General features: G+C 46.2%; 1 protein-coding gene across 1 annotated transcript in view; it reads left to right on the top strand.

Annotated features, from left to right (window-relative positions):
- camta2 (calmodulin binding transcription activator 2) overlaps nucleotides 1-17,303 on the top strand; it is a 127,749-nt gene extending 110,446 nt beyond the window's left edge. The window contains exons 18-25 of the mRNA XM_042297829.1: nucleotides 5,528-5,709; nucleotides 6,193-6,208; nucleotides 7,166-7,369; nucleotides 15,160-15,231; nucleotides 15,501-15,521; nucleotides 16,465-16,658; nucleotides 16,910-16,984; nucleotides 17,162-17,303. Of these exons, the coding sequence (XP_042153763.1) occupies nucleotides 5,528-5,709; nucleotides 6,193-6,208; nucleotides 7,166-7,369; nucleotides 15,160-15,231; nucleotides 15,501-15,521; nucleotides 16,465-16,658; nucleotides 16,910-16,984; nucleotides 17,162-17,216 (819 nt within the window). The 3' untranslated portion in view covers nucleotides 17,217-17,303. The remainder of the gene's footprint in view (nucleotides 1-5,527; nucleotides 5,710-6,192; nucleotides 6,209-7,165; nucleotides 7,370-15,159; nucleotides 15,232-15,500; nucleotides 15,522-16,464; nucleotides 16,659-16,909; nucleotides 16,985-17,161) is intronic.
- The last annotated feature ends 6,777 nt before the right edge of the window (nucleotides 17,304-24,080 follow it).

Here is a 24,080-nt window from a genome sequence, read left to right as displayed (position 1 = left end):
CTGGAGCTAACCCTGCAGATAGCACTACTGGGTGACATTAACCTGGAGCGAACCCTGCAGATGGCACTACTGGGTGACATGAACCTGGAGCTAACCCTGCAGATAACACACCTGGGTGACATTAACCTGGAGCTAACCCTGCAGATAACACACCTGGGTGACATTAACCTGGAGCCAACCCTGCAGATAGCACTACTGGGTGACATTAACCTGGAGCTAACCCTCCAAATAGCACTACTGGGTGACATTAACCTGGAGCTAACCCTGCAGATAGCACTACTGGGTGACATGAACCTGGAGCTAACCCTGCAGATAACACACCTGGGTGACATTAACCTGGAGCTAACCCTGCAGACAGCACTACTGGGTGACATTAACCTGGAGCTAACCCTGCAGATAGCACTACTGGGTGACATTAACCTGGAGCTAACCCTGCAGATAGCACTATTGGGTGACATTAACCTGGAGCTAACCCTGCAGATAGCACTACTGGGTGACATGAACCTGGAGCTAACCCTCCAGATAGCACTACTGGGTGACATTAACCTGGAGCTAACCCTATAGATAGCACTATTGGGTGACATTAACCTGGAGCTAACCCTGCAGATAGCACTACTGGGTGACATGAACCTGGAGCCAACCCTGCAGATAGCACTACTGGGTGACATTAACCTGGAGCTAACCCTGCAGATAGCACTACTGGGTGACATTAAGCTGGAGCTAACCCTACAGATAGCACTACTGGGTGACATTAACCTGGAGCTAACCCTACAGATAGCACTACTGGGTGACATGAACCTGGAGCTAACCCTGCAGATAGCACTACTGGGTGACATTAACCTGGAGCCAACCCTGCAGATAGCACTATTGGGTGACATTAACCTGGAGCTAACCCTGCAGATAGCACTATTGGGTGACATTGACCTGGAGCTAACCCTACAGATAGCACTACTGGGTGATTGGAAAAGTAGTCAATCGATCAATAATATAATAATACTTTTAGCAAGAATGTTTATCTTTCATTTACAATCTGTAGAAACTATGAGAATAGAAAGGTTCAGAATTTTTGAAAAATCTAAAAGAAATGATTCGTGTTCAGAGATAGATGGGAGGGGTTCAGTAGAGCTAAAGAGTGGGATTTTAAACAAACAAACCATAACTATTGTAAAATACTTTGTGTCCATAAAATGTACAGTGCCTTCGGAAAGTCCACATTTTGTTACGTCACAGCCTCCAATCAAATTGTAGAAACATTTCAGGGATCATCAATGGAAACAGAATGTACCTGAGCTCAATTTAAAGTCTCATAACAAAGGGTCTGAATACTGATGTTAATAAGTTATTTCTGTTTTTTTATTGTTAATACATTTGCAAAAATGTGTTTTTTTTAAGTTTTCCCTTTGTCATTATGGGGTATTGTGTCATTATGGGGTATTGTGTCATTATGGGGTATTGTGTCATTATGGGGTATTGTGTCATTATGGGGTATTGTGTCATTATGGGGTATTGTGTCATTATGGGGTATTGTGTCATTATGGGGTATTGTGTCATTATGGGGTATTGTGTCATTATGGGGTATTGTGTCATTATGGGGTATTGAGTCATTATGGGGTATTGAGTCATTATGGGGTATTGTGTCATTATGGGGTATTGTGTCATTATGGGATTTTGTGTCATTATGGGGTAGTGTGTCATTATGGGGTAGTGTGTCATTATGAGGTATTGTGTCATTATGGGGTATTGTGTCATTATGGGGTATTGTGTCATTATGGGGTATTGAGTCATTATGTCATTATGGGGTATTGAGTCATTATGTCATTATGGGGTATTGTGTCATTATGGGGTATCGAGTCATTATGGGGTATCGAGTCATTATGGGGTATTGAGTCATTATGGGGTATTGTGTCATTATGGGGTATTGAGTCATTATGGGGTATTGTGTCATTATGGGGTATTGAGTCATTATGGGGTATTGTGTCATTATGGGGTAGTGTGTCATTATGGGGTATTGAGTCATTATGGGGTATTGTGTCATTATGGGGTATTGAGTCATTATGTCATTATGGGGTATTGAGTCATTATGGGGTATTGTGTCATTATGGGGTATTGAGTCATTATGTCATTATGGGGCATTGTGTCATTATGGGGTATCGAGTCATTATGGGGTATTGAGTCATTATGGGGTATTGTGTCATTATGGGGTATTGAGTCATTATGTCATTATGGGGTATTGAGTCATTATGGGGTATCGTGTCATTATGGGGTATCGAGTCATTATGGGGTATTGTGTCATTATGGGGTATTGTGTCATTATGGGGTATCGAGTCATTATGTCATTATGGGGTATTGTGTCATTATGGGGTATCGAGTCATTATGGGGTATTGAGTCATTATGTCATTATGGGGCATTGTGTCATTATGGGGTATCAGGTCATTATGGGCTATCGAGTCATTATGGGGTATTGAGTCATTATGAGGTATCGAGTCATTATGGGGCATCGAGTCATTATGGGGTATCGAGTCATTATGCGGTATTGAGTCATTATGGGGTATCGAGTCATTATGGGGTATTGAGTCATTATGGGGTATCGAGTCATTATGGGGTATCGAGTCATTATGGGGTATCGAGTCATTATGCGGTATTGAGTCATTATGGGGTATCGAGTCATTATGGGGTATTGTGTCATTATGGGATTTTGTGTCATTATGGGGTAGTGTGTCATTATGGGGTAGTGTGTCATTATGAGGTAGTGTGTCATTATGAGGTATTGTGTCATTATGGGGTATTGAGTCATTATGGGGTATTGAGTCATTATGGGGTATTGTGTCATTATGGGGTATTGTGTCATTATGGGGTAATGTGTCATTATGGGGTATTGAGTCATTATGTCATTATGGGGTATTGAGTCATTATGTTATTATGGGGTATTGTGTCATTATGGGGTATCGAGTCATTATGGGATTTTGTGTCATTATGGGGTAGTGTGTCATTATGGGGTAGTGTGTCATTATGAGGTATTGTGTCATTATGGGGTATTGAGTCATTATGGGGTATTGAGTCATTATGGGGTATTGTGTCATTATGGGGTAATGTGTCATTATGGGGTATTGAGTCATTATGTCATTATGGGGTATTGAGTCATTATGTCATTATGGGGTATTGTGTCATTATGGGGTATCGAGTCATTGTGGGGTATCGAGTCATTATGGGGTATTGTGTCATTATGGGGTATTGAGTCATTATGGGGTATTGTGTCATTATGGGGTAGTGTGTCATTATGAGGTATTGTGTCAATATGGGGTATTGAGTCATTATGGGGTATTGAGTCATTATGGGGTATTGTGTCATTATGGGGTATTGTGTCATTATGGGGTATTGAGTCATTATGTCATTATGGGGTATTGAGTCATTATGTCATTATGGGGTATTGTGTCATTATGGGGTATCGAGTCATTATGGGGTATCGAGTCATTATGGGGTATCGAGTCATTATGGGGTATTGAGTCATTATGGGGTATTGTGTCATTATGGGGTATTGAGTCATTATGGGGTATTGTGTCATTATGGGGTATTGAGTCATTATGGGGTATTGTGTCATTATGGGGTATTGAGTCATTATGTCATTATGGGGTATTGAGTCATTATGTCATTATGGGGTATCGTGTCATTATGGGGTATTGAGTCATTATGGGGTATTGTGTCATTATGGGGTATTGTGTCATTATGGGGTATTGTGTCATTATGGGGTATTGAGTCATTATGTCATTATGGGGCATTGTGTCATTATGGGGTATCGAGTCATTATGGGGTATTGAGTCATTATGTCATTATGGGGCATTGTGTCATTATGGGGTATCGAGTCATTATGGGGTATTGAGTCATTATGGGGTATTGTGTCATTATGGGGTATTGAGTTATTATGTCATTATGGGGTATTGAGCCATTATGTCATTATGGGGTATCGTGTCATTATGGGGTATCGAGTCATTATGGGGTATTGTGTCATTATGGGGTATTGTGTCATTATGGGGTATTGTGTCATTATGGGGTATCGAGTCATTATGTCATTATGGGGTATTGTGTCATTATGGGGTATCGTGTCATTATGGGGTATTGAGTCATTATGTCATTATGGGGCATTGTGTCATTATGGGGTATCGAGTCATTATGGGGTATCGAGTCATTATGGGGTATTGAGTCATTATGAGGTATCGAGTCATTATGGGGTATCGAGTCATTATGCGGTATTGAGTCATTATGGGGTATCGAGTCATTATGGGGTATTGAGTCATTATGGGGTATCGAGTCATTATGGGGTATCGAGTCATTATGGGGTATCGAGTCATTATGCGGTATTGAGTCATTATGGGGTATCGAGTCATTATGCGGTATTGAGTCATTATGGGGTATCGAGTCATTATGCGGTATTGAGTCATTATGGGAGTCATTATGGGGTATTGTGTCATTATGGGGTATCGAGTCATTATGGGAGTCATTATGGGGTATTGTGTCATTATGGGGTATCGAGTCATTATGGGGTATTGTGTGTAGATTGATTATATATATATATATATATTTTTATCCATTTTAGAATAAGGCTGTAACGTAACAGAATCAAATCAAATCTATTTATATAGCCCTTCGTACATCAGCTGATATCTCAAAGTGCTGTACAGAAACCCAGCCTAAAACCCCAAACAGCAAGCAATGCAGGTGTAGAAGCACGGTGGCTAGGAAAAACTCCCTAGAAAGGCCAAAACCTAGGAAGAAACCTAGAGAGGAACCAGGCTATGTGGGGTGGCCAGTCCTCTTCTGGCTGTGCCGGGTGGAGATTATAACAGAGCATGGCCAAGATGTTCAAATGTTCATAAATGACCAGCATGGTCGTATAATAATAAGGCAGAACAGTTGAAACTGGAGCAGCAGCACGGCCAGGTGGACTGGGGACAGCAAGGAGTCATCATGTCAGGTAGTCCTGGGGCATGGTCCTAGGGCTCAGGTCCTCCGAGAGAGAGAGAGAGAGAAAGAGAGAATTAGAGAACGCACACTTAGATTCACACAGGACACCGCATAGGACAGGAGAGGTACTCCAGATATAACAAACTGACCCCAGCCCCCCGACACATAAACTACTGCAGCTTAAATACTGGAGGCTGAGACAGGAGGGGTCAGGAGACACTGTGGCCCCATCCGAGGACATCCCCAGACAGGGCCAAACAGGAAAGAATGTGTGAATACTTTCCGGAGGCACTGTAGTATACATAAGTTGTTGTTGTCCATTATATTACTCCAATTAGGGGAGTGATGGTTAGGGGAAAATATATATATTTTTTAAATATATAGATATGGGGGATCGGAAATGATGCAGACATTGATGGAAGCTCCAATCTATCTGCAATATTAAAGCTGACCCTCCCCCAAAAAATACAAGAAAAAATGATGTTTCAAAACAATCAGTGGCTAATGTAATATTTTGGAATGTGGAACACACACACACACCTGATAGCTTTCTCGTTTTGCCCCCAGGTTGACATGGCAACGTTAGCAGAGCAGATCATCGAGGCGACTCCTGAGCGAATCAAACAAGAGGAATTGTCCAGGGGGGCGGAGTCACCGCTCAGAGAGAGGCGGGACAACACGGTGATATCCGACACATTGCCCTGGTTGGCCACTTACCTGGACACTCACACACACTCCTCTCTGTCCAGGTACACACACACTCCTCTCTGTCTAGGTACACACACACACACACACACCTCTGTCCAGGTACACACACACCTTTCTGTCCAGGTACACACACACACACCTCTCTGTCCAGGTACACACACACCTTTCTGTCCAGGTACACACACACACACACACCTCTCTGTCCAGGTACACACACACACCTCTCTGTCCAGGTACACACACACTCCTCTCTGTCTTTTAGTAACCACAGAACATAAATACCATCTACCAATCAGCTGTTATAGTAACCACAGAACATAAATACCATCTACCAATCAGCTGTTATAGTAACCACAGAACATAAATACCATCTACCAATCAGCTGTTATAGTAACCACAGAACATAAATACCATCTACCAACCAATCTGTTTTAGAAATAGATGTGTGTACCCCCCATACCTGAATGAGTGTCTCTACTAGATGTGTGTACCCCCCACTATACCTGAATGAGCGTCTCTGCTAGATGTGTGTACCCCCCCACTATACCTGAATGAGTGTCTCTACTAGATGTGTGTACCCCCTATACCTGAATGAGTGTCTCTGCTAGATGTGTGTACCCCCCCACTATACCTGAATGAGTATCTCTGCTAGATGTGTGTACCCCCCCACTATACCTGAATGAGTGTCTCTGCTAGATGTGTGTACCCCCCCCACTATACCTGAATGAGTGTCTCTGCTAGATGTGTGTACCCCCCACTATACCTGAATGAGTATCTCTACTAGATGTGTGTACCCCCCACTATACCTGAATGAGTATCTCTACTAGATGTGTGTACCCCCCCCACTATACCTGAATGAGTGTCTCTACTAGATGTGTGTACCCCCCCACTAAACCTGAATGAGTGTCTCTACTAGATGTGTGTACCCCCCCCACTATTCCTGAATGAGTATCTCTACTAGATGTGTGTACCCCCACCCACTATACCTGAATGAGTGTCTCTACTAGATGGGTGTACCCCCCCCCACCTCAGTACCCTGGCCCTCCAGATGTTCCACAGCATCTAACCAGCGATGTGTGTGGATCAGGTCAGTGACAGACAGTATGTCAAGCTGTGTGTGTGTGTGTGTGTGTGTGTGTGTGTGGATCAGGTCAGTGACAGACAGTATGTAAAGCTGTGTGTGTGTGTGTGGATCAGGTCAGTGACAGACAGTATGTCAAGCTGTGTGTGTGTGTGTGTGTGTGTGTGTGTGTGTGGATCAGGTCAGTGACAGACAGTATGTAAAGCTGTGCGTGTGTGTGTGTGGATCAGGTCAGTGACAGACAGTATGTAAAGCTGTGTGTGTGTGTGTGTGGATCAGGTCAGTGACAGACAGTATGTAAAGCTGTGTGTGTGTGTGTGTGTGTGTGTGTGTGTGTGTGTGTGTGTGTGTGTGTGTGTGTGTGTGTGTGTGTGTGTGTGTGTGTGTGTGTGCGCGTGTGTGTGTGTCTCTACTAGATGTGTGTACCCCCCTCCCACCTCAGTACCCTGGCCCTCCAGAGGCTGCGGCCCCCCAGTAGTGTGGCGTGGGCGGAGTTCCTGAACGCCTCGGCCAATGGGAGGATGGAGAGAGACTTTGCTCTGCTGACTCTGACTGACTCTGAGCAGAGAGAACTGTACGAGGCTGCGCGCATCATTCAGAACGCCTTCAGACGATACAAGGTACAATATAAACCCTGAACCCTGGAGGCAGGAGCTACGCAGACACATCCTGTGTTACATTGGTTCATGTTCTCTGCAGGCTTCATTCATTCATGTTCTCCAGCCACTGTATTGCTGACGTCAAGACGATTTAACTACTTAATCTGTCTCTCTGTTCTCTCTCTCTGTTCTCTCTCTCTCTTCTCTCTCTCTGTTCTCTCTCTTTGTTCTCTCTCTGTTCTCTCTCTGATCTGTCTCTCTGTTCTCTCTCTGTTCTCTCTCTGTTTTCTGTCCCTGTTCTCTCTCTCTGTTCTCTCTGTTCTTTATCTGTTCTCTCTCTGTTCTCTCTCTCTGTTCTCTCTCTGTTTTCTGTCTCTGTTCTCTCTCTCTGTTCTCTCTCTTTGTTCTCTCTCTGTTTTCTGTCTCTGTTCTCTCTCTTTTCTCTCTCTCTGTTCTCTCTCTGTTCTCTTTCTCTGTTCTCTGTCTCTGTTTTCTCTCTCTGTTCTCTCTGTTCTCTCTCTGTTCTCTCTCTCTGTTCTCTCTCTGTTTTCTCTCTCTGTTTTCTGTCTCTGTTCTCTCTCTTTTCTCTCTCTCTGTTCTCTCTCTGTTCTCTTTCTCTGTTCTCTGTCTCTGTTTTCTCTCTCTGTTCTCTCTCTCTCTGTTCTCTGTCTCTGTTCTCTCTGTTCTCTCTCTCTGTTTTCTGTCTCTGTTCTCTCTTTCTGTTCTCTCTCTGTTCTCTCTCTCTGTTCTCTCTCTCTGTTCTCTCTCTGTTCTCTCTCTCTGTTCTCTCTCTCTGTTCTCTCTCTGTTCTCTCTCTCTGTTCTCTCTCTGTTCTCTCTCTTTGTTCTCTCTTTGTTCTCTCTCTGTTCTGTCTCTCTGTTCTCTCTCTGTTCTCTCTCTGTTTTCTGTCCCTGTTCTCTCTCTCTGTTCTCTCTCTGTTCTCTATCTGTTCTCTCTCTGTTCTCTCTCTCTGTTCTCTCTCTCTGTTCTCTCTCTGTTTTCTGTCTCTGTTCTCTCTCTCTGTTCTCTCTCTCTGTTCTCTCTCTGTTCTCTCTCTCTGTTCTCTCTCTGTTCTCTCTCTGTTTTCTGTCTCTGTTCTCTCTCTGTTCTCTCTCTCTGTTCTCTCTCTGTTCTCTCTCTGTTCTCTCTCTCTGTTCTCTCTCTGTTCTCTCTCTCTGTTCTCTCTCTGTTTTCTGTCTCTGTTCTCTCTCTCTGTTCTCTCTCTTTGTTCTCTCTCTGTTCTCTCTCTGTTTTCTGTCTCTGTTCTCTCTCTGTTCTCTCTCTCTGTTCTCTCTCTGTTCTCTCTCTCTGTTCTCTCTCTGTTTTCTGTCTCTGTTTTCTCTCTCTGTTCTCTGTCTCTGTTCTCTCTCTCTGTTCTCTCTCTGTTTTCTGTCTCTGTTCTCTCTCTGTTCTCTCTCTCTGTTCTCTCTCTGTTCTCTCTCTCTGTTCTCTCTCTCTGTTCTCTCTCTGTTTTCTGTCTCTGTTTTCTGTCTCTGTTTCTCTGTTCTCTCTCTCTGTTCTCTGTCTCTGTTCTCTCTTTCTGTTCTCTCTCTCTGTTCTCTCTCTCTGTTCTCTGTCTCTGTTCTCTGTCTCTGTTCTCTCTCTGTTCTCTCTCTGTTCTCTGTCTCTGTTCTCTCTCTCTGTTCTCTCTCTGTTCTGTCTCTGTTTTCTGTCTCTGTTCTCTCTCTGTTCTCTCTCCGTTTTCTGTCTCTTGTCTCTCTCTCTGTTCTCTCTGTTCTCTCTCTCTGTTTTCTGTCTCTGTTTTCTCTCTGTTCTGTCTCTCTGTTCTCTCTTTCGGTTCTCTCTCTCTGTTCTCTCTGTTCTCGGTCAGTTCTCTCTCTCTGTTCTGTCTCTGTTCTGTCTCTGTTCTATCTCTCTGTTCTCTCTTTGTTCTCTCTCTCTGTTCTCTCTCTGTTCTCTGTCTCTGTTCTCTCTCTCTCTGTTTTCTGTCTCTGTTCTCTCTCTGTTTTCTGTCTCTGTTCTATCTCTCTGTTCTCTCTTTGTTCTCTCGCTCTGTTCTCTCTCTCTGTTCTCTCTCTCTGTTTTCTGTCTCTGTTCTCTCTCTCTGTTCTCTCTTTGTTCTCTCGCTCTGTTCTCTCTCTCTGTTCGCTTGCTCTGTTTTCTGTCTCTGTTCTCTCTCTGTTCTCTGTTCTCTCTCTGTTCTGTCTCTCTGTTCTCTCTCTCTGTTCCCTCTCTGTTTTCTCTCTCTTTTCTCTCTGATCTCTCTGTTTTCTGTTTCTGTTCTCTCTCTCTGTTCTCTCTCTGTTCTCTCTCTGTTCTCTCTCTCTGTTCTGTCTCTCTGTTCTCTCTCTCTGTTCTCTCTCTCTGTTCTCTCTCTCTGTTTTCTGTCTCTGTTCTCTCTCTGTTCTCTCTCTCTGTTCTCTCTCTCTGTTTTCTGTCTCTGTTCTCTCTCTCTGTTCTCTCTCTGTTTTCTGTTTCTGTTCTCTCTCTGTTTTCTGTCTCTGTTCTCTCTCTGTTCTCTCTCTCTGTTCTCTCTCTCTGTTTTCTGTCTCTGTTCTCTCTCTCTGTTCTCTCTCTCTGTTTTCTGTCTCTGTTCTCTCTCTGTTCTCTCTCTGTTCTGTCTCTCTGTTCTCTCTCTCTGTTCCCTCTCTGTTCTCTCTCTCTTTTCTCTCTGTTCTCTCTCTGTTCTCTCTCTGTTTTCTGTTTCTGTTCTCTCTCTCTGTTCTCTCTCTCGGTTCTCTCTCTGTTCTCTCTCTCTGTACTCTCTCTCTGTTTTCTGTCTCTCTGTTTTCTGTCTCTGTTCTCTCTCTGTTCTCTCTCTCTGTTCTCTCTCTCTGTTTTCTGTCTCTGTTCTCTCTCTCTGTTCTCTCTCTCTGTTTTCTCTCTCTCTGTTTTCTGTCTCTGTTCTCTCTCTCTGTTCTCTCTCTCTGTTCTCTCTCTGTTTTCTGTCTCTGTTCTCTCTCTGTTCTCTCTCTCTGTTCTCTCTCTGTTTTCTCTCTCTGTTCTCTCTCTCTGTTCTCTGTCTCTGTTTTCTCTCTCTGTTCTCTCTCTCTGTTTTCTGTCTCTGTTTTCTCTCTCTGTTCTCTCTCTGTTTTCTGTCTCTGTTCTCTCTCTCTGTTCTCTCTCTCTGTTCTCTCTCTCTGTTTTCTGTCTCTGTTCTCTCTCTGTTCTCTCTCCGTTTTCTGTCTCTGTTCTCTCTCTCTGTTCTCTCTCTGTTCTCTCTGTTCTCTTTCTGTGTTCTCTCTCTGTTCTCTCTCCGTTTTCTGTCTCTGTCTCTGTTCTCTCTGTTCTCTCTCTATGTTTTCTGTCTCTGTTTTCTCTCTCTGTTCTGTCTCTCTGTTCTCTCTTTCGGTTCTCTCTCTCTGTTCTCTCTGTTCTCGGTCAGTTCTCTCTCTCTGTTCTCTCTCTCTGTTCTCTCTCTGTTCTCTCTCTCTGTTCTCTCTCTCTCCGTTTTCTGTCTCTGTTCTCTCTCTCTGTTCTCTCTCTGTTCTCTCTCTGTTCTCTCTGTTCTCTCTCTCTGTTCTCTCTCTGTTCTCTGTCTCTGTTCTCTCTCTCTCTGTTTTCTGTCTCTGTTTTCTCTCTCTGTTCTCTCTCTGTTCTCTGTCTCTGTTCTCTCTCTCTGTTCTCTGTCTCTGTTCTCTCTCTCTGTTTTCTGTCTCTGTTCTCTCTCTGTTCTCTCTCCGTTTTCTGTCTCTGTTCTCTCTCTCTGTTCTCTCTCTGTTCTCTCTGTTCTCTCTCTGTGTTTTCTGTCTCTGTTTTCTCTGTTCTCTCTCTATGTTTTCTGTCTCTGTTTTCTCTCTCTGTTCTGTCTCTCTGTTCTCTCTTTCAGTTCTCTCTCTCTGTTCTCTCTGTTCTCGGTCAGTTCTCTCTCTCTGTTCCCTCTCTCTGTTCTCTCTCTGTTCTGTCTCTCTGTTCTCTCTCTCTCTGTTTTCTGTCTTTGTTCTCTCTCTCGGTTCTCTCTCTGTTCTCTCTCTCTGTTCTATCTCTCTGTTCTCTCGCTCTGCTCTCTCTCTCTGTTCTCTGTCTCTGTTCTCTCTCTCTGTTTTCTGTCTCTGTTCTCTCTCTGTTCTCTCTCTGTTTTCTGTCTCTGTTCTCTCTCTGTTCTCTGTTCTCTCTCTGTTCTGTCTCTCTGTTCTCTCTCTCTGTTCCCTCTCTGTTTTCTCTCTCTTTTCTCTCTGATCTCTCTGTTTTCTGTTTCTGTTCTCTCTCTCTGTTCTCTCTCTGTTCTCTCTCTCTGTTCTCTCTCGGTTCTCTCTCTGTTCTCTCTCTCTGTACTCTCTCTCTGTTTTCTCTCTCTGTTCTCTCTCTCTGTTCTCTCTCTCTGTTCTCTCTCTCTGTTTTCTCTCTCTGTTCTCTCCCTCTGTTCTCTCTCTGTTCTCTCTCTGTTTTCTGTCTCTGTTCTCTCTCTGTTCTCTCTCTGTTTTCTGTCTCTGTTCTCTCTCTGTTCTCTCTCTGTTTTCTGTCTCTGTTCTCTCTCTGTTCTCTCTCTCTGTTCTCTCTCTGTTCTCTCTCTCTGTTCACTGTCTCTGTTCTCTCTGTTCTCTCTCTCTGTTTTCTGTCTCTGTTTTCTGTCTCTGTTCTCTCCCTCTGTTCTCTCTCTGTTCTCTCTCTGTTTTCTGTCTCTGTTCTCTCTCTGTTCTCTCTCTGTTCTCTCTCTCTGTTCTCTCTCTCTGTTCTCTCTCTGTTCTCTCTCTGTTTTCTGTTTCTGTTCTCTCTCTCTGTTCCCTCTCTGTTCTCTCTCTGTTTTCTGTCTCTGTTCTCTCTCTGTTCTCTCTCTGTTTTCTGTTTCTGTTCTCTCTCTCTGTTCTCTCTCTGTTCTCTCTCTCTGTACTCTCTCTCTGTTTTCTGTCTCTCTGTTTTCTGTCTCTGTTCTCTCTCTCTGTTCTCTCTCTGTTCTCTCTCTCTGTTTTCTGTCTCTGTTCTATCTCTCTGTTCTGTCTCTCTGTTCTGTCTCTCTGTTCTCTCTCTCTGTTCTCTCTCTCTGTTTTCTGTTTCTGTTCTCTCTCTGTTCTCTCTCTCTGTTCTCTCTCTCTGTTCTCTCTCTCTGTTCTATCTCTGTTCTCTCTCTGTTTTCTGTCTCTGTTCTCTCTCTCTCTGTTTTCTGTCTCAAATCAATCAAATCAAATTTTTTATTTGTCACATACACATGGTTAGCAGATGTTAATGCGAGTGTAGCGAAATGCTTGTGCTTCTAGTTCCGACAATGCAGTAATAACGAGCAAGTAATCTAACTAACAATTCCAAAAACTACTGTCATACACAGTGTAAGGGGATAAAGAATATGTACATAAGGATATATGAATGAGTGATGGTACAGAGCAGCATAGGCAAGATACAGTAGATGATATCGAGTACAGTATATACATATGAGATGTATGTAAACCAAGTGGCATAGTTAAAGTGGCTAGTGATACATGTATTACATAAGGATGCAGTCGATGATATAGAGTACAGTATCAACGTATGCATATGAGATGAACAATGTAGGGTAAGTAACATTATATAAGGTAGCATTGTTTAAAGTGGCTAGTGATATATTTACATCATTTCCCATCAATTCCCATGATTAAAGTGGCTGGAGTAGAGTCAGTGTCATTGACAGTGTGTTGGCAGTAGCCACTCAATGTTAGTGGTGGCTGTTTAACAGTCTGATGGCCTTGAGATAGAAGCTGTTTTTCAGTCTCTCGGTCCCAGCTTTGATGCACCTGTACTGACCTCGCCTTCTGGATGGCAGCGGGGTGAACAGGCAGTGGCTCGGTGGTTGATGTCCTTGATGATCTTTATGGCCATCCTGTAGCATCGGGTGGTGTAGGTGTCCTGGAGGGCAGGTAGTTTGCCCCCGGTGATGCGTTGTGCAGACCTCACTACCCTCTGGAGAGCCTTACGGTTGAGGGCGGTGCAGTTGCCATACCAGGCGGTGATACAGCCCGCCAGGATGCTCTCGATTGTGCATCGTCTCTGTTCTCTCTCTCTGTTCTCTCTCTCTGTTTTCTGTCTCTGTTCTGTCTCTCTGTTCTCTCTCTCTGTTCTCTCTCTGTTCTCTCTCTCTGTTTTCTGTCTCTGTTCTCTCTCTGTTCTCTCTGTTCTCTCTCTCTGTTCTCTCTCTCTGTTCTCTCTCTGTTCTCTCTCTCTGTTCTCGCTCTCTGTTTTCTGTCTCTGTTCTCTCTCTCTGTTCTCTTTCTGACTTAACAGTGGGGACCTAACAGTGTTCCCTGGGGGTCCTAACAGTGGGGACCTAACAGTGGGGAGCTAACAGTGTTCCCTGGGAACCTAACAGTGTTCCCTGGGGGACCTAATAATGTTCCCTGGGGAGCTAACAGTGTTTCCTGGGGACCTAACAGTGTTCCCTGGGGAGCTAACATTGTTTCCTGGGGGACCTAACAGTGGGGGACCTAACAGTGTTTCCTGGGGGACCTAACAGTGGGGGACCTAACAGTGTTCCCTGGAGGACCTAACAGTGGGGGACCTAACACTGTTCCCTGGGGGACCTAACAGTGGGGAGCTAACAGTGTTCCCTGGAGGATCTAACAGTGGGGACCTAACAGTGTTCCCTGGGGACGTAACAGTGTTCCCTGGGGGACCTAACAGTGGGGAGCTAACAGTGTTCCCTGGGGGACCTAACAGTGTTCCCTGGGGGACCTAGCAGTGTTCCCTGGGGACCTAACAGTGGGGGACCTAATAGTGTTCCCTGGGGATCTAACAGTGTTCCCTGGGGACCTAACAGTGGAGGACCTGACAGTGTTCCCTGGGGGACCTAACAGTGTTCCCTGGGGAACTAACAGTGTTTCCTGGGGGACCTAACAGTGGGGAGCTAACAGTGTTCCCTGGGGGACCTAACAGTGTTCCCTGGGGGACCTAACAGTGTTCCCTGGGGGACCTAACAGTGTTCCCTGGGGAACTAACAGTGTTCCCTGGGGAACTAACAGTGTTTCCTGGGGGACCTAACAGTGGGGAGCTAACAGTGTTCCCTGGGGGACCTAACAGTGTTCCCTGGGGGACCTAACAGTGTTCCCTGGGGGACCTAACAGTGTTCCCTGGGGGACCTTACAGTGTTCCCTGGGGGACCTAACAGTGTTCCCTGGGGGACCTAACAATGTTCTCTGGGGAGCTAACAGTGTTTCCTGGGGGACCTAACAGTGGGGAGCTAACAGTGTTCCCTGGGGGACCTAACAGTGTTCCCTGGAGGACCTAACAGTGTTCCCTGGGGGACCTAACAGTGTTCCCTGGAGGACCTAACAGTGTTCCCTGGGGGACCTAACAGTGTTCCCTGGGGGACCGAACAGTGGGGACCTAACAGTGGGGACCTAACAGTGTTCCCTGGAGGACCTAACAGTGGGGGACCTAACACTGTTCCCTGGGGACCTAACAGTGTTCCCTGGGGACCTAACAGTGTTCCCTGGGGGACCTAACAGTGGGGAGCTAACAGTGTTCCCTGGGGGACCTAACAGTGTTCCCTGGGGGACCTTACAGTGGGGACCTAACAGTGTTCCCTGGGGGACCTTACAGTGGGGACCTAACAGTGTTCCCTGGGGACCTTACAGTGGGGAGCTAACAGTGTTCCCTGGGGACCTTACAGTGGGGACCTAACAGTGTTCCCTGGGGACCTAACAATGTTCCCTGGGGGACCTAACAGTGTTCCCTGGGGGACCTAACAGTGTTCCCTGGGGACCTAACAGTGTTCCCTGGGGGACCTAACAGTGGGGAGCTAACAGTGTTCCCTGGGGGACCTAACAGTGGGGAGCTAACAGTGTTCCCTGGGGGCCTAACAGTGTTCCCTGGTGACCTAACCTGAAGCTGATCATATGCTCTCTCCCTCCCTCCTAAATGCTGATCTTATTCTCTCTGTCCAGGGTCGGAGGTTGAAGGAACAGCAGGACATGGCAGCAGCCGTCATCCAACGATGCTACAGGAAGTACAAGCAGGTAGAGACACGCCCCTTTACCCAGCACACACTTCTTTACCTCCAAACCCCAGAGGTTTGCCTGATCTCTAACCCCTGTCCTCTGACTGGAGAGGAGGCAGAGTCGCTGTCGCTGTCCTGCTGCATGTAGTTGTGACATGCTGTGTGTGTCAACAACACTAATAGTCCTCTCTCTTTGTCCTCTCATCTACCATATCTCTCTTTCTCCATGCCTCCTTCCCTCTCTCCATCCCTCCATCTCTCTCTCTCTCTCTGATATTATCATGCTAGCTAACATGGATAGCTCTGAAGGTAACGTGTCTAACCTCTGATTGTCTCTACTGTCATTCACGAAAGGCTTTGTCTAGATTGTGTCTCTGCATTTGGCGTGTGGAACCTGTGTGGGTATGTGCTTTAGGCTGGAGTGAAAGAGGAGTGTGTGCTGTGTCCTTATATGTATGTTTATATGTGTTCAAGAAGATGTGTAACTCTCCCTCCCCTTTTCTTCAACCCCTCTCCTCCCCTCCCCCTCTCCTCTCCTCTCTCCCTCTCCTCTCTCCCCCCTGTCCCTCTATCTCCCGCTCCTCTTCTCTCTCCCTCCCCTTTTCTTCAACCCCTCCCCCCTCCCCTCCCTCCTTCCCTCTCCTCTCTCCCTCTCCTCTCCTCTCTCCCTCTCCTCTCTCCCCCTGTCCCTCTATCTCCCGCTCCTCTCCTCTCTCCCTCCCCTTTTCTTCAACCCCCTCCCCTCCCTCCTTCCCTCTCCTCTCCTCTCCTCTCTCCCTCTCCTCTCTCCCCACCTGTCCCTCTATCTCCTCTCCTTTCTCCCTCCCTCCCTCCCTCCCTCCCTCCCTCCCTCCCTCCCTCCCTCCCCCTCCCTCCCTCCCTCCCTCCCTCCCTCCCTCCCTCCCTCCCTCCCTCCCTCCCTCCCTCCCTCCCTCCTTTTCTTCAACCCCTCTCCTCCCCTACCCCTCTCTCCCTCCTTCCCTCTCCTCTCCTCTCTCCCTCTCCTCTCTCCCCCTGTCTCTCTATCTCCCGCTCCTCTCCTCTCTCCCTCTCCTCTCCTCTCTCCCTCTCCTCTCTCCCTCTCCTCTCTCCCCCTGTCTCTCTATCTCCCGCTCCTCTTCCCTCCCTCCCTCCCTCCCTCCCTCCCTCCCTCCCTCCCTCCCTCCCTCCCTCCCTCCCTCCCTCCCTCCCTCCCTCCCTCCCTCCCTCCCTCCCTCTCTCTTGCTCCCTCTCCTCTCCTCTCCTCTGTCAGTATGCTCTGTATAAAAGGATGACTCAGGCAGCGATACTGATCCAGTCTAAGTTCCGTAGTTACTATGAGCAGAAGAAATTCCAGCAGTCTAGACGGGCTGCGGTTCTGATCCAACAGTACTACCGCAGCTATAAGGAGTATGAACGCCTCAAACAGGGACCCAGAGGGTCCGGATCACACAATCCAAAACTGAAGTAGGTGGTACCGGCTCGGAAACCAGTATCTTAACCATTAACAAGGCAAAAAGGTGGTTCCCTATTGGTACGAAGGGCTTAGTTCATCATTTAAACTGTCCAGCCCACTTGGGATTATAAAACACTGTGTTTATAGTTTAAAATGTCCAGCCCTGACTATATTCATAGTTTGTAGTTTAAGATGTCCAGGTTAACAGAGAAATGTTTTATATTTAATGTTTATTTTTCCTCGTGTCTTTCTGTACCTTCAGGGGTTCCTTCCTGACTAAGAAGCAGGACCAGGCCGCTAGGAAGATCATGAGATTCCTACGACGATGCCGACACCGGTCAGTGACCTCACAGCGATGTCACAGTGATATGAGTGATATCAGAGAGAAATCAGAATCTAGTCACTTTTTAATGTTACTGAATTTTTTTCTCTCTCTCTCTCTCTCTCTCTCTCTCTCTCTCTCCACTTCCTCTTTCTCCCCCTTTCTCTCTCTCCACCACTTCCCTCCTTACAGGATTAAAGAGTTGAAACAGACTAAGGAGTTAGAGAGGAGAGGGCTTACCACCTAACTCCTCTTTTACCCCTCCTTCATCCTGCCATCCGCCACAGGAGAGAGCGATGACTGATGGAGAAGAGAGAGCAGCCTGTCTGCCCTCCTCCCTTTATTCTCTGTCTCCCTCCCTCCACTGGGGTCGCTCATCACCCCATCCAGCTGTATGCCTGTCACTCCTCCTCTCCTCCTCTCCTCCTCCTGTTCTCCTCTCCTCCTCCTGTTCTTCTCTCCTCCTCCTGTTCTCCTCTCCTCCTCCTCTCATCCTCCTGTACTCCTCCCTTTATTCTCTGTCTCCCTCCCTCCACTGGGGTCGCTCATCACCCCATCCAGCTGTATGCCTGTCACTCCTCCTCTCCTCCTCTCCTCCTCCTGTTCTCCTCTCCTCCTCCTCTCATCCTCCTGTACTCCTCCCTTTATTCTCTGTCTCCCTCCCTCCACTGGGGTCGCTCATCACCCCATCCAGCTGTATGCCTGTCACTCCTCCTCTCCTCCTCTCCTCCTCCTGTTCTCCTCCTCCTCTCCTCCTCCTGTTCTCCTCTCCTCCTCCTGTACTCCTCTCATCCTCCTGTACTCCTCCCTTTATTCTCTGTCTCCCTCCCTCCACTGGGGTCGCTCATCACCCCATCCAGCTGTATGCCTGTCACTCCTCCTCTCCTCCTCTCCTCCTCCTGTTCTCCTCTCCTCCTCCTCTCATCCTCCTGTACTCCTCTCATCCTCCTGTACTCCTCCCTTTATTCTCTGTCTCCCTCCCTCCACTGGGGTCGCTCATCACCCCATCCAGCTGTATGCCTGTCACTCCTCCTCTCCTCCTCCTGTTCTCCTCTCCTCCTCCTCTCATCCTCCTGTAGTCCTCTCATCCTCCTGTACTCCTCCCTTTATTCTCTGTCTCCCTCCCTCCACTGGGGTCGCTCATCACCCCATCCAGCTGTATGCTTGTCCCTCCTCTCCTCCTCCTGTTCTCCTCCTCCTCTCCTCCTCCTGTTCTCCTCTCCTCTCCTCCTCCTCTCCTCCTCCTGTTCTCCTCCTCCTCTCTTCCTCCTGTTCTCCTCTCCTCCTCCTGTACTCCTCCCTTTATTCTCTGTCTCCCTCCCTCCACTGGGGTCGCTCATCACCCCATCCAGCTGTATGCCTGTCACTCCTCCTGTTCTCCTCCTCTCCTCCTCCTGTTCTCCTCCTCCTGTTCTCCTCTCCTCCTCCTGTTCTTCTCTCCTCCTCCTGTTCTCCTCTCCTCCTCCTCTCATCCTCCTGTACTCCTCTCATCCTCCTGTACTCCTCCCTTTATTCTCTGTCTCCCTCCCTCCACTGGGGTCGCTCATCACCCCATCCAGCTGTATGCCTCTGTCACTCCTCCTCTCCTCCTCTCCTCCTCCTGTTCTCCTCCTCCTCTCTTCCTCCTGTTCTCCTCTCCTCCTCCTGTACTCCTCCCTTTATTCTCTGTCTCCCTCCCTCCACTGGGGTCGCTCATCACCCCATCCAGCTGTATGCCTGTCACTCCTCCTGTTCTCCTCCTCTCCTCCTCCTGTTCTCCTCCTCCTGTTCTCCTCTCCTCCTGTTCTTCTCTCCTCCTCCTGTTCTCCTCTCCTCCTCCTCTCATCCTCCTGTACTCCTCTCATCCTCCTGTACTCCTCCCTTTATTCTCTGTCTCCCTCCCTCCACTGGGGTCGCTCATCACCCCATCCAGCTGTATGCCTCTGTCACTCCTCCTCTCCTCCTCTCCTCCTCCTGTTCTCCTCTCCTCCTCCTCTCCTCCCCCTGTTCTCCTCTCCTCCTCCTCTCCTCCTCTCCTCCTCCTGTTCTCCTCTCCTCCTCTCCTCCCCCTGTTCTCCTCTCCTCCTCCTCTCCTCATCTCATCCTCCTGTTCTCCTCTCCTCCTCTCCTCCCCCTGTTCTCCTCTCCTCCTCTCATCCTCCTGTTCTCCTCTCCTCCTCTCATCCTCCTGTACTCCTCTCCTCCTCTCATCCTCCTGTACTCCTCTCCACCTCCTGTTCTCCTCTCCTCCTCTCATCCTCCTGTACTCCTCTCCTCCTCTCATCCTCCTGTACTCCTCTCCTCCTCTCATTCTCCTGTACTCCTCTCCTCCTCTCATTCTCCTGTACTCCTCTCATTCTCCTGTACTCTCCTCCTCTCATCCTCCTGTACTCCTCTCCTCCTGTACTCTCCTCCTCTCCTCCTCCTGTACTCCTCTCCTCCTTCTCTTCATCCCTCTCTCATGATGAAGTCATGCTACTTCTGCAAGAATGCAAACTGCGAAGGGATGGAGAGAGAGAGAAGTAAAAAAAGGAGAGACTCCTGCCTCCTGCCTTACCCCCTGTTCTGCTGTGGAGAGGAGGAGGAACCTGCCTTACCCCCTGTTCTGCTGTGGAGAGGAGGAGGAACCTGCCTTACCCCCTGTTCTGCTGTGGAGAGGAGGAGGAACCTGCCTTACCCCCTGTTCTGCTGTGGAGAGGAGGAGGAACCTGACTGAATCTTTTTATTCTTTATTTGATCTATTTCTGGGCAAAACAAGACAACTGCAGCTTCTAACTGAATGTATGGAACATAAAAATATATATATATATATACACACATATATATTCTACAGATATCAAATACTACATGTCACTGCTTTTGTGTTATTCGTTGGGACAGGTATTGTACGTGTATGAAGTGATAGTCACTGAGACAGTAGGACTGAACAAAACACTTAAAGTCTTAAAACAGGGAGATATCTTGACCCTAACTAACTAACCACCTTTACACAAAACTAGATGGGTTGGTAAAGAACCTCTATAGAATGGCATTACAACCATGTTAGTGTAGATAGAACCAGTATAGATCTAGACCACCTAGAGAGGAACCACCTCATGTTAGTGTAGATAGAACCAGTATAGATCTAGACCACCTAGAGAGAACCACCTCATGTTAGTGTAGATAGAACCAGTATAGATCTAGACCACCTAGAGAGGAACCACCTCATGTTAGTGTAGATAGAACCAGTATAGATCTAGACCACCTAGAGAGAACCACCTCATGTTAGTGTAGATAGAACCAGTATAGATCTAGACCACCTAGAGAGGAACCACCTCATGTACGTGTAGATAGAACCAGTATAGATCTAGACCACCTAGAGAGGAACCACCTCATGTTAGTGTAGATAGAACCAGTATAGATCTAGACCACCTAGAGAGGAACCACCTCATGTACGTGTAGATAGAACCAGTATAGATCTAGACCACCTAGAGAGAACCACCTCATGTTAGTGTAGATAGAACCAGTATAGATCTAGACCACCTAGAGAGAACCACCTCATGTTAGTGTAGATAGAACCAGTATAGATCTAGACCACCTAGAGAGAACCACCTCATGTTAGTGTAGATAGAACCAGTATAGATCTAGACCACCTAGAGAGGAACCACCTCATGTTAGTGTAGATAGAACCAGTATAGATCTAGACCACCTAGAGAGAACCACCTCATGTTAGTATAGATTGAACCAGTATAGATCTAGACCACCTAGAGAGGAACCATCTCATGTTAGTGTAGATTGAACCAGTATAGATCTAGACCACCTAGAGAGAAACCACCTCATGTTAGTGTAGATAGAACCAGTATAGATCTACACAACCTAGAGAGAAACCACCTCATGTTAGTGTAGATATAACCAGTATAGATCTAGACCACCTAGAGAGAAACCACCAGGTGTCCCAAAGTCTTAAAGAAACAAACCAACCAATCAACTGACTGAGACCATTTTACTAACTAGTCAGTTATAGAAGCTAGGAGGGGTTTGATGATAATGAAGACAGTGAGGTTTCAGATTGTGTTGTAGGAGCATTATAGGTTGGTTGCTGTAACGTTGCAGGGTGGTTGTAGGAGGGTTTGGTCTGCGAGAGACTGTAAACGTCCTGATCCTTTACATTATCAGGGTTAGAGGTCAGGCTAACACAACGTCCTTAACTCATCCTTTTCAGGGTCAGGGGTTAAAGGTCAGGGATTGAGCACAATAATCAGAATATTAAATATTTTTGTGTCTAAGGAGATCAAATGTTAATTTGACTGATTTAAAAAATGCAGTGTCTTCAAACCCTTCTGACAGACAACACAGAAAGATGTTTACCAACACACAATTATTACACACACTGGTTTATACACTGATTACATGTATTAATGGTTTATAAACTGTATTAATGGTTTATAGCACACTATAATGGTTCATAAACACTCTACGGCGGTAAGAACGCGTAATACTCATTTTTACTATTGCACTCTATTACAACCTACCAACTCTGAAAGAAAGAGAAAACCAAACCAACTGTAGACGTGATAGAAGGTGCTGTCTGACTGGGCTTGGTGTACATACTGTAACATACAGTCTGGTTGAAGATTTATTATCATATTATATTATGACTCTGTCCTTTATGAGATCGCTCTGCTTGCTTGACTGATGAACCTTGGGCTGTTCCCAATGGGCCCCTATTCACTATGTAGTACACTACCCATAGGGCTCTGGTCTAAAGTAGTGCACTATATAGGGCCCTGATCTAAAGTAGTTCACTATATAGGGAATAGGGTGCCATTTGGGATGTATTTTGTGTTGTTTACTGTAGTGGACCCTATATAGCAGTGCACTACTTCAACCAGAGCTTTCTATAAATAGGGAACAGGGAGTCATTGGGGATGCGACCCGTGGTTTCACATTATCTTACTACTGGGTGTCCCAATAGCTCCCTGTTCACTATATACTAGTGCACTATGTAGGGAATAGGGGACCCAACTATGAGATTATTATTACTGGTGTTCTGTTAATATATTAAACGACTGAGTTGATTTATTTTGCATGAGTTTGTAACAGTTTTTACATTTTCAAAACTTTTCAAAAATATTATGAAGTATTAAAAAAAGATGACGTGTCTATTTTTCTGTTTTTTCTCTGCTGGTGTTTGAGTATTAAATGTTTATTTATGAATATTATGATTATTCTAATTTAAGACATTTATTGATCTGTGGTTTGTTATTTTAATGCAGACCAAATGGCACCCTATTCCCTATATAGGGCACTACTTTAGATCAGGACCCATAGGGATGTGGTTAAAAGTAGGGCACTACTTTAGATCAGGACCCATAGGGAGGTGGTTAAAAGTAGGGCACTACTTTAGATCAGGTCCCATAGGGATGTGGTTAAAAGTAGGGCACTACTTTAGATCAGGACCCATAGGGATGTGGTTAAAAGTAGGACACTACTTTAGATCAGGACCCATAGGGATGTGGTTAAAAGTAGGGCACTACTTAGATCAGGACCCAGAGGGATGAGGTTAAAAGTAGGGCACTACTTTAGATCAGGACCCATAGGGATGTGGTTAAAAGTAGGGCACTACTTTAGATCAGGACCCATAGGGATGTGGTTAAAAGTAGGGCACTACTTTAGATCAGGACCCATAGGGATGCGGTTAAAAGTAGGCCACTACTTTAGATCAGGACCCATAGGGATGTGGTTAAAAGTAGGGCACTACTTTAGATCAGGACCCATAGGGAGGTGGTAAAAGTAGGGCACTACTTTAGATCAGGACCCATAGGGATGTGGTTAAAAGTAGGGCACTACTTTAGATCAGGACCCATAGGGATGTGGTTAAAAGTAGGGCACCACTTTAGATCAGGACCCATAGGGAGGTGGTTAAAAGTAGGGCACTACTTTAGATCAGGACCCATAGGGAGTTGGTTAAAAGTAGGGCACTACTTTAGATCAGGTCCCATAGGGATGTGGTTAAAAGTAGGGCGCTACTTTAGATCAGGACCCATAGGGAGGTGGTTAAAAGTAGGGCACTACTTAGATCAGGTCCCATAGGGATGTGGTTAAAAGTAGGGCACTACTTTAGATCAGGACCCATAGGGAGGTGGTTAAAAGTAGGGCACTACTTTAGATCAGGACCCATAGGGATGTGGTTAAAAGTAGGGCACTACTTTAGATCAGGACCCATAGGGAGGTGGTTAAAAGTAGGGCACTACTTTAGATCAGGACCCATAGGGATGTGGTTAAAAGTAGGGCACTACTTTAGATCAGGACCCATAGGGATGTGGTTAAAAGTAGGGCACTACTTTAGATCAGGACCCATAGGGATGTGGTTAAAAGTAGGGCACCACTTTAGATCAGGACCCATAGGGAGGTGGTTAAAAGTAGGGCACTACTTTAGATCAGGACCCATAGGGATGTGGTTAAAAGTAGGGCACTACTTTAGATCAGGACCCATAGGGATGTGGTTAAAAGTAGGGCACTACTTTAGATCAGGTCCCATAGGGATGTGGTTAAAAGAAGGGCACGAAAGGGAAAAGGGTGCCATTTGGAAAGCAGTGTTTTGTTTCTACTTCCTGTCACTTTGTACATTTGGGTTTCCTTGGCGACGTTCTTTTACGACTGCGATTGTCACAATGACAACACTTGTTTTATCTATTTCATAAAAGATAAACATTGGAACTAAATAAACTATAAACCCTCAACATGGGTGTCTGTCACTGTGTGTGTGTGTGTGTGTCTTTTATCAATATATATGGCTCTATTTCCTCTCAGATTCTAAAATGCTAATTAACATCAACATCAAGGCATCCCTGCAAGAATACAAATCCCTGCCAGCTCCTACAGGTCATCACTAATACATTTACTACCAGGTATTGATCCTACAGGTCTCTAGCTGATACCTTTACTACCAGGTATTGATCCTGCAGGTCATCTCTGATACCTTTACTACCAGGTATTGATCCTACAGGTCTCTAGCTGATACCTTTACTACCAGGTATTGATCCTGCACCTCATCTCTAGCTGATACCTTTACTACCAGGTATTGATCCTGCAGGTCATCTCTGATACCTTTACTACCAGGTATTGATCCTGCAGGTCATCTCTGATACCT

Source organism: Oncorhynchus tshawytscha, linkage group LG15 (genome assembly GCF_018296145.1).
Source record: "Oncorhynchus tshawytscha isolate Ot180627B linkage group LG15, Otsh_v2.0, whole genome shotgun sequence".
NCBI lineage: Eukaryota > Metazoa > Chordata > Actinopteri > Salmoniformes > Salmonidae > Oncorhynchus > Oncorhynchus tshawytscha.
The sequence above is the reverse complement of the archived record's forward strand: the minus strand, read 5'-3'. Positions and strand labels throughout refer to the sequence as shown.